A 10,722-nucleotide genomic window follows, 5' to 3' on the forward strand; every position below is an offset into this window, starting at 1 on the left:
TACGACTTCTAATGCGTTCGAGTGCCTATCGACACTAGGCGACGTATCAATTGACATCCCATCATCATAATAATCATACCTAGATGCAGCAACGATCACCCGTAGATCCCCAATGAAGCCTGCAACATGGAAACTTCAAGAACACAATTTTCGTAAAAGTCGCAGTTTGAGCAGTTCCACGAAAAATGCTATAACTCACTCAATTTTCATATAAAAATCTCGAATTTTATATCAAATCGAAGGTATCAAAAATTTCTACAATTTTGTAGTTGAAAGTTGTCTCAAAATCCCGACGTAAAAATCGCAGTTTTCAACAGAACAATAAAAACGAGTTTTAGATCTAAGAATCTTCCTTCAAAATCGATCCAAACAAATAACCGCTCAAACTACTACACTTCATACATGGATTTATGCATAAAAACAACGTAACACATACTATGACATGATCGATGCATCAAGAACAGAATATACGTGCCTTGATCTTTAAAAATACTGAAACGACGATATCGACGCAGCGAGGATGCGAGGCCGATCCGGAACGACTTGCGGCGCTTTTCTTTCAACAAAAATGATTGAGAATTGCTGAAATGATGAAGGGGAAAGGGTGGTGGCTGCTACTCTCCAAGAACCCTACCCCTTTCTTGAAAAGATGAAAATGAAGAATGTGTATGTGCAAATGAAGTATGTGTGACTTATGGGTGTGGTGTGTGTTATTGTGTGCATGCGTGAGTTAATAATAAAAATAGAGGTAATTAAGGGCTAAATTGTGCTTAAGTAATAATTAATTGCCTAATTGAGAGATAATAATGCATGGGTAAATAATTAATAATGGGACAAAATTGTGCTTAATTAATAAATAATTGCCTAATTAGGGGATAATCATGCATGAGTAAATAATTAATAATAAAATAATACTAATCTAATACTAACTTTTCTAACCTCTCTAATTTAAAATAAAATGTATAAGTGACACATATTTAAAAGTTTGAAAACTCATAAAATCACTTAATAATCAAATTAGGCTTTAAAATTGCTAGAAACTAAATAAATCATTTAACATGACACTTTGACTTAAAATAAAATACCCCATTTTAAAATCTCCTAAATCGTCGCCGGTCTCATTTCCTCGATCCCGCTTCAAATAATCGCCTGAAACTAAAACTCAAGGAAAACATTTTAACGTGGATTAACTAAACATATTATAACTTAAAATAATACAAATTCATAAATCATGAATTAAAACCCAAATTAATGAAATAACCATACATTAAAACCATTTAATACAATACATAAGGAATTTAATAACTTGCATGCATATGGTTCATGTGGACTTCAAATTTTCGGGACGTCACAATCTCAACTGGTACCAGAGTTGTGCCAAGTATCTATATGTCCAGGAGATCTTGGGTTCGACTCTGGGGAGGCACAAGCTCCAGTTCCTGGGCTGGAGAGTTCTATGAGTAATGACGCATGGGAAAGCCCGTGAGGGAAAAGGCCCCAGTGGGAACCCAAGATGGGAAAAGGCCCCCGAGGGAGCCCAAGATCGGGATAGCCCATGGTCGTTACAAAAAAAAGGCGCCTTTTTTTGTAACGATCATGGGCCATTAGGCTGAACCAACAAAGGCCTCGGCCCATACCCACGCACCACTACTGGTCATGGGTCGTTAGGATGATCCAGCATGGGCCGCACCGCTACTCATAGAATATCTCACTCCTGGAAAGTGGTTTCTTTCGCCTTCCCTAACACTTGAACCTAGGACCTCCAGGATAAGTACCTAGATTCCTAAGTGTTGGTACCAGTTGAGCTAGTAGTTCAACTGGTACCAACACTTAGGAATCTAGGTACTTATCCTGGAGGTCCTAGGTTCAAGTGTTGGGGAAGACGAAAGAAACCACTTTCCAGGAGTGGGATATTCTATGAGTGGCGGTGCATGGGCATGGGCCGAGGCCCATGCTGGACCATCCTAACGACCCATGACCAGTAGTGGTGCGTGGGTATGGGCCGAGGCCTTTGTTGGTTCAGCCTAATGGCCCATGATCGTTACAATAATTATACACAAAATTTATCGTGAGATCATCTCACAGATCGATTTTATGAGACAGATTTTCAACCCGATCTAATTCATAAAAAAATATAATATTATATGCTAAAAATATTATTTTTTAATTTACGTATGCATCAGATTGATCAGTCCTACAAAAATAAATCCGTGAGAGCGTTTCTGAGACATATTCATAATATATGCGAGTTTCTACAAGTTTGAGTGCTAAATTCGGAAATTCCGTGAGAGCGTTTCTGAGACATATTCATAATATATGAGAGTTTCTACAAGTTTGAGTGCTAAATTCGGAAAACTCTACTTTTCCTCGTATCAACAAACTAAATAACTTTGCAAAATATTGAATCTCTCTTTTTTATCAGAGCACGACACTTTGTTTATCCTTGTGAAATAGATAACATATGATATTTATAATTGTTCGTGATTTAAAAACTTAGTTAAAAATCTTAGTTCTTTTGTACATTGTAATTGTATAATCTAAGCGATGACTCGAAGTCATAAATTTCATGAGAGAAAAAAAGGTATCGATTAGACCATAAAAAGTAGTCAACAATACCATTTTTTTTCCATTTCCTTAAATATTGATAGGGTGCAAATGAAATCGATTTAACCATAGAAGCTGATTCTGTTTGGGCATAGGTCATTCTTCAAGAACAGAAGTATCGATTAGACCATAAAAAGTACTAAAAAGATAACACGGATTTGGTGAGCATAAAAATTAGAAGAAGAATCAGGTGCGGAAAAAGTCTGCAAACAACATGAGTTCAAGAAGCCAAAAACTAGTCACGGAGATATCGAATGACTTCTGTCCGGGCCTTGTTCATCAGCATACAGCGAGTCTCATCCCGAGTCAACTCCTTGGGCCTCACGGGAATGTTACTCTGTAAAGGAACTCTGTTAGCAACATAATTTTCACATGGGATTACAGTATCCTGCATATAGGGCATGACATCCAAAATGTAGCAGATCTTACCTCGGGTTTCAGGGAGCGATTGTCTGTCATCTGACTCGATGAAGCAAGATTTTTAGGTTGCTGTTTTTTATGAATTGGCTGAGATTTGCTACTTTTGATTCTTTTCTGTTGAGCAGGAAGGCATAAGATGATGCCGGCATGTGTTTGATACCGAGTATCAGGGGTCAAGACATTATGTAAATCAGCAGCCGCTGGAGTCGTCGGTGATTGAGATTGGCCTGGGGGATCACTAGAGGTCATATCCTCCCTTGCACTAAAACAGAGGAAGAGAAGTCAGCAATGCCAATCTTATCTTTGCAAAAAACATGGTATGAATTACCAATAAACTAGATTGCCAACTTCTACAATTGAATAACTGTAAAATAATTCGAGAGAAAACAGTCCCGCGATGTAGATTAATGATAATGAAAACTCAAATTGGTTATGAAGATCAACAGATGGAATCAGCCATTTGATGATGATTTTTTGCCTGTTGAAAAAGCAATGGAAAAAATACTATGTTGCTAGAAGTACACAAAGACAAACCACACTAGGAATACATTTTCATTAGGCGTTTCTAGTTTAAGGTTTAGACATTATATTCATCAGAGAAAGCAATATATTTTGGAGAAGGGAAAAAATTGTTAAAAGTTTCAGATCATCAAACGGATTTCATCATTTGTTAGTGATATGCAGTAATTGAGTATAACCCACAAAGAAATAATTAATAAATGGGATATTTTTAAGCATGGCTGTGAAGACCCTAAAATCCTCGATTGAAAAATTTGCGGAAAATTAAAAATTTTCTTTTAAAATAACTGAAATTTCCTCGTTCATAAATTAACTGATAAATCCAAGTCAAAGTTTAAAATATCGCAGCGGAAGAAAATAAATAAAGTTGCCAAAAATCACAATTTAAAATTATCCAACGACTGGTTAAAATATTGTTTGAGAAATAAAATAGCAACTGCTGCACTGAGGTCCTCAGGTGCCACTACTGCCGACCCAAGCTGGCTCACTGGTCCCCGCCCTCGGCCCTAGCCTCATCAACACCTACAACAATCAAGTCTAGTGAGCCTAAAGACTCAGCATGCATATATCGCAGGTAACGAGTAAAATCTGAAGTAAAATATTCATGGGATAAAATATCATGTCATGGGATATGCTGAAAATAATCTGTACTGAGCAATTAAATTACGTGCATAACTGAACTGATAATCACAGTAAAAATGTTTGCTCCTTGGAGCCTGTACTGAAATAACTGGTAAAATTTTCTGTTGAGATTATGTTTTACGCCTGTGGCCACTGCACTAAGCTGAAACTGATCGGTAACTGGCTACCGGGGAGGCTGAAACTGAACTGAGCTGGCCGGTCCTGGACCGGGTGGTACCATACTGAACTGATCGATCACTGGCGACCGTATAAAATAACACTCCCACATAGTGAATGAACCACAAGCCATATCGCATAAATCTCAAAAATAATCATTTTCTATTTAATGCACGTAAAATAATTAACTAGCATAATGAAAATTCCTGTATATTTTACCAACTGGATTGGATCGTCCCCAGGCACGCTGCAACCTAACTGTGCTATGGAAAATATGCAAATTCTAAAACTTGCCCAACTATGAAATTTACGTACAAAAGATGCGACTATGACGCCTAATGACTTCGTATTTAATCATGACTCTGAACCAAACCTGAACCAACACTGAACCGTCATTTAGTCATGATTAAAATACGCTAAGAATACTGAAGTAATGCTCCTAAAATTATGAGGGTCGAAATCTAGGTGAAGTGGAGGCCAAAACATGAAACGCTCTTTCGAGAGTCAATTTGGCACATCGCACCGTAAATTCTCGTACGACCTCAAAAATGATCCGAATCACGAACGGTCAAAAACATGACCTTCCTAACTCAATGGGGCACTGTCCAGTCCAAGACCATAGGCTAAAAGCCGACCGAGAACTCGAACGAACCTCTGAACCGACACAGCAACTTGCTGTAATTTCCAGCAACTGCGCAACTACAAGACTTGCGTTGGTTTCGAGACTATCGGCCATTAGGGGCGTGAACCACCGACCAGAGACTCTTACCAACGTCCCAAGGAATGATTTGAACCATGGCTAAGGGCCCTAGGCCAGCCAAGATTCGCACATTCCAGCAACCAACCGACAAATCCTACCCGAGAACAAAAATCTGCACGTCGGGCTCTTGTTCTTGTTTTGCTGTCATGGATCGTTCCGGTGGTCATTTGATTGACCAAGGCTCGATCTAGACATCAAGGGGCAAGGTGTAAACCGTGGCTAAGGGCCCTAGGCCAACCAAGATCCACACCAAGCCACAATAAAACGCAAACACACTTGCTGTCCAAAAACTGAAGGCCGAGGGGGTGGGGGACTGTTCTTGTTTCGTGGGTTGTCTTGCGTCGTTCCAGTGGCCATTAATGGACCATGGCATGACCTAGACATCTTGGGGTGTGGTATGAACCGTGGCTAAGGGCCATAGGCCAAACCAGATCCGAACCATGCCACCAAAACCGAACTCACTTGTGCTGTCAAAAAATATCAAAGGGCCGAGAGGGTGGCCTGCTCTTGCTTCTTGTTTTAAAACCGATGCACCATGGACCAAGCCACCAAAAGGGCGACTTAGTCACGTCTTAGACATGCTAGGGAAGTGTTCTAATCATGGCTATAGGCCCCGAGGCAGCCAAGATCAGATTTATTTCCCAAATGACAGCAAACAGATTTTTGAAACACAAATCTGTACCTACGGGGTGCTTGCTGTCATTTCGTTTTTCCAGCAAGCATGGGGCTTGTTTGAATGGACCAACATGGTCCTAATGCATCCTATTACATGTATAGATGTCGCCTTAGGAGCCTGGAGTCGAGCAATCCACCTGAAACATCACAACAAGCGAAAACCGTGAAGCTGCCAAAGAACACGAAAAATCTGCATGTGATTCCTTTGAAAAATCTGTGGTGTATTTCGGTTTTCTGGTATAAATTCATGTACAAGTGATGTTTAAAAATCATAGTAGGACTTGATTGAGGTTTGAAAGAAATAAATACATGCCTTGGATTTTTCGTTTGAAAGAAACGAACGAAACGACGACGCGACGCGGAGGAGTGGAGCGCTCTTGCTAGCTTGTTCTTTCCTCAATTATTCTCTCTTGTTCTAGGCTATGAGGGTCACGAAAATTCTACTCTAAAATGATCTGGATTTCGAGATTAGGGAGAGGATAATATTGGGTAGGGGAGTGAGGGAGATGGATGCAAAATATATGGGAGAAATCAAGACCAAATCTCCCCTTTATTTTAAATTTTGAATGATGATTGCTATCAAATAAATTGTTGGGGTGCTAAGGATGGGGTGGCCGATTTTTTTTTAAGCTAGACTAGGATAGGATAGTGCTAAATAGATAATTAAATGGTGCTCCCAAAACTCAAAAGATTATCCTACTAATTAAATTCAAAGAAAGGGTAAAATGAGATAAGGCAAATGAATTGTTTACTACACTAAGGGGTGGCCGAAAATTTGATTATTAAATGGAGGGGAATTGTTGATTATCTAGTAAATTAATAATCCTTAAAAGCCATACTAACCCTTTAATTAATTTAGTGAATTAATCCTTTAATTATTGGAACTTAAATGGATTTATTTTCTACTCACCTCAAGTAATTAAATAAATCCTCAAACTTCATTTTTAACTTAAATTAACTTACTTGCTAGCTAAATAAAATCCTGGATATATTTTCAGAAATCTTAAATTTATCTCTAAACTCCAACTCCAGTCCAGCCTCGCTGAAATAACTGAAATGCTGAAATCGAACTACTGGACTGAAATAATAAAATAATTAACTTCAAACAAATGCATTTAAAATAATCATGCAATGAAATCAATTAAATTTAAAAATCTAGAATTATGCATGGCTTATACGTAGACTGATTTACGGGTTCTACAATGGCAGTACCATGAATCAGTCATGTTTGCAGAGGCGCCTGAGTGATTGAGATTGATCTCGGTGCTCGTTCCAGGTGTCAGATAATATGGGGGATTCATAGTAGGATCAACTGGAAAACTGCCGGCCTTTGTAGGAGTCCCTGGCAGCATAAGTTGGTAAAGAGATCAAGGGAACTCATGGAAATCATTGCATGAAAAACATGAAAAATGTCAACAGAACAATGTCAATCTTACGATCCCTAAAAATATGATCACAAATGCGACAACCAATAAGCTTGATAGCCAGCTTCTAGAAAACAAAAAACCATGACCTAAGATATGCGATGAAAGACATGAAAGAAAGACTTATGTTTCAAAAAGTAACATAACGACAAATTCGATGCACCCTAGCTAAATGGGATTTCATTTCCTTTTATGTCTTTGAAAATTGTGATTTAATTCATCATGTAAGTTCATCTCCAGCAAATGACATTCAATGAATCGCACGGAAACATCACCACAGCATATATATAATAAGGCAACAACAATAAACCAACCAACGGAAAACTAAATTAGCAAAATATTTAAGCTCCAAGCCAGACCACGTCAGATTACAAAAAAGTTACCCAACTTTTGAAATATGCAAACAGAACTGGCGCGAAAATCCTAACCAGGTCTAATTCTCATCAATTGCTAAATCTAAGCAAAACAGAAACTTTCATCAACATTTTATCAAATCAAATCAATCAAAAAAAGGACAGAGAACATTCATCACTAATACCAGAATACATGAAAATCCAGATTTTTGAAAACACTTTTTTAACAAAGTTTTGTTCCTGGAAGCCCAAAACTATAGTCACCAACTTCGAAAGCCAAAAAGAAAGGAAAAGGTTTATGACTACTAGTCAATGCTTCAGAACATCAAATATTCAAATGTATCTTTATATCAGTGAGTAACACATAATAATTGGGGAGAACCCACAAAAAAAAAACCAATAATTAAGAATAAACCCCATGATTGTTTCAAACAAAAACAATAGAAAAAAAGATTAAATCAACCTGTATAGTTATTCAAAATGACACTTGAGTGAAAGAGACCAAAACAATAATAAAAGCTTTCTCAAAACTCAAATGAGAAACACCTATGTAATGATATGAAGGAACCTTACACAGAAAAGATAGGCATATATATAATACACATAAAAATCAGCAAATGAATTGACCCAACCAAAACCCTAGATTCCCAGAATAAGTTGACATACATTCAATTATATCCATAAAAGGTTGAATGTAGTTATTTATAGATTTAAATAGTGGTCAAACAATGAGGATGTGCACACAGAAAATAACAGAAATACATACAAAATTGCCTCTTTCCATTGTTGCTTTTAGCACACAGACAAATAGAGTTGCAGAGTAGTGGAGAACAAGAACTGATTTTTTGTGTTTTCTGAAAATCAAAGGGCAGCAAAAATGTCTAATTCTGGGAAGAGACACATAAACTGACTGAGGGATCTGAATAAAGGGACTGGAAAATTTGGAAGCCCTGGTTATTTAGTTAGAATTGCAACCAAGATTAGCTATGGATTTCAATGAATTTGGACAAATATAACAGGAAAATTTCATTTAATGCTTGGCTCCTAATTACAGATTTGATGCATTAGAATTTGTGATAAGATTGCAAGAACATTTAGATTTTGTGAACCTTGATTGAGTTAAGGAAATACTGTTACAATTATTGTTGTTTTATAATTGTTAAAATTTATTTAGGGTGAGAAAATTTGAAAAAGTGACAGAAGGGATCAGACAAGGAAGCACTGGAAAATTTGGCTTTATCTTAAGTCTTACTGAAAAACGGGGTTAGTCATAATTTCCTCTGAATTCGGACACATATAACTGGATAGTTGCATATTAAAGCTGCTTGGTTTTCTGGTAAATACAAATTGGATTGCACTAGGATTTATAGTAAATAAGATTACGAGAACACCTAGGATTTTGTTAACCTTGATTGAGTCTAGGAACCATGTTACAGTTATTGTTGCTTTATTATTCAAATCTGTTTTATCATGGTTTGAAAAAAAAAAATCCACATTAGATTGAATATTATTCATTAAAATTCAAAGTTGACATTTACAATTAGCTCCCCAAAAAATATAGACAATTACTTTCTGTCAATGTGCATGCAGATTTGTCCGATCTACTTATTTTCGTACTTGACATGCTTCGAGATTGCCAAATTCTTAGCAACAAAGTTGATAGAATCTATAAATCTGCAAAATCAGCACTTTGTCAAAGGGTATACTGTATAGGCAGGAGTGGACCAAGGATTTCGAGCAAAGGGAGGGTGAGCCAGTAAGATGGGGACAAATCAAAAGAACTAGGGAGGCAAAACATGATTTTTAGAAAATTTACATGTAAAAATTATGTTTCCATGTGCTTAGGAGATGGCATATGAGCTTTCTTTAATTAAGTCAAAAAAGAGTTCTCTAGTCATCTGAAATTTAGCAGCAGGTCAACTACGATAATATACAAATCAACTAAAAAGCACCATCTTTCAAATTGAATGAATGAGCCCTATCATAGCTTGGAGGAAGAGTCCTTTTGGTCAGCTTGAGGACACAATGAAGAGGAACCAATCTATAAGTTATTTCATCTTAGAAACTATTAAAGTTAACGAAAAATCAACAATCAAGTTTATCATATTTAATACCATTTCTGATAAGACAAATTATCATGATCTCTATCTTTTTAGGATATATATCCTTTACCTTTTCAAACTCTTTTCTATTAATCATTTCCAATCTTTTTCTTACATTTAATTATTTTTCATCTCCTTATTTTTTCATATGTTTCTTTCTTCTTTCCACTTATTTCATCCTAAGTTTCCGACAAGAATGAAACTGTGGAACAATGGCCATTCCCATTTGAAATCCAACATCAAAATTCGTTCCAGAAGGCATAGAGTGAAAGAAATTAACTTGCATTTAGCACATTCCAATTTGAAACTAAATTGTGTTACAGCCGTGAAAAATACAAACTATCTTTTACACTTGACATCAACCGAAGAAGGCAAAAATGGCAGAGCTTATTCAAGAATCGATTCTAACATACACAGTAAACACACTGAATAATGCAAAAAAAAAAAAAAAGATAAACTTCGACGGAAAATATTCCATATATACAAAACACGTACTATAAAATACCCCCGTCCATCGACAGTGTCATGAAGACCGGTGCCGCCACGGCCATCGGTGTAAGTAACACCTTCCGTCGCATTCAATCACACTGACTTCCGCCACAGCCACATCGCCGGATGCGGCGGAGACCGGCGTGGGGCTTCCCGGCGGATTGTATTCCATCTGTTTTTCTCTGTAGAAAGAAGCGGAGAGTTGCGTGAAGGTAGACTTGACTCCAGGATTTTTAGATTGAATGTACAATCTGTATAGAACAACGTACAAGTTCAATTATTTAAATATTGCACTAATTTAAAACAATTATACTTGTAAATATAATAATTTTTAGGAAATAGAAAATTTTTAAAAATTAAAATATAATAATTTTTAGGAAATAGAAAATTTTTAAAAATTAAATCCAATATATATAAAATATTAAATTTTAGATTTCATTTATTATGTTGCTACTGGTATGATAACACCCCTAAGTGCAAATGATTATTCGACCCTGAAGTCACAATTCTTTTAGAGAAGTGTTGGTTTCTTGGCCCGAAGGCTGTGAACTCCCTTACATCTCCAGAGTGACCCCTTA

The 10,722-nt window shown here is 36.8% G+C and overlaps 1 protein-coding gene across 2 annotated transcripts; it reads right to left on the reverse strand.

Annotated features, from left to right (window-relative positions):
* Window positions 1–2,628: 2,628 nt before the first annotated feature.
* LOC140803367 (uncharacterized) lies at window positions 2,629–10,364 on the reverse strand. 2 transcript variants are annotated; one of them, XM_073159229.1, is made up of 4 exons: window positions 10,151–10,364; window positions 6,989–7,118; window positions 3,034–3,286; window positions 2,629–2,941 (listed from the first exon to the last, which is right to left on the reverse strand). In XM_073159229.1, the coding sequence occupies exons 2-4, from the start codon at window positions 7,075–7,077 to the stop codon at window positions 2,840–2,842; spliced, it is 444 nt and encodes a 147-aa protein (XP_073015330.1). In that variant the 5' UTR covers window positions 7,078–7,118; window positions 10,151–10,364; the 3' UTR covers window positions 2,629–2,839. The 2 variants fall into 2 exon arrangements, with proteins under 2 accessions (XP_073015330.1, XP_073015329.1); XM_073159228.1 differs by having other exon boundaries at window positions 10,147–10,364.
* Between the last annotated feature and the right edge of the window lie 358 nt (window positions 10,365–10,722).

The sequence above is a fragment of the Primulina eburnea genome, chromosome 10 (genome assembly GCF_022965805.1).
Source record: "Primulina eburnea isolate SZY01 chromosome 10, ASM2296580v1, whole genome shotgun sequence".
Taxonomy (NCBI): domain Eukaryota; kingdom Viridiplantae; phylum Streptophyta; class Magnoliopsida; order Lamiales; family Gesneriaceae; genus Primulina; species Primulina eburnea.

Bases quoted from the DNA above. Each gene is read 5' to 3' on its own strand.
- LOC140803367 (XM_073159229.1), bottom strand. From the start codon at position 7,077: ATGAATCCCCCATATTATCTGACACCTGGAACGAGCACCGAGATCAAT. The intron at 3,287-6,988 runs GTACTGCCATTG...CCTCTGTTTTAG, and splicing joins GCAAACATGACTGATTCATG to TGCAAGGGAGGATATGACCT. The intron at 2,942-3,033 runs GTAAGATCTGCT...GTTCCTTTACAG, and splicing joins ATCGCTCCCTGAAACCCGAG to AGTAACATTCCCGTGAGGCC.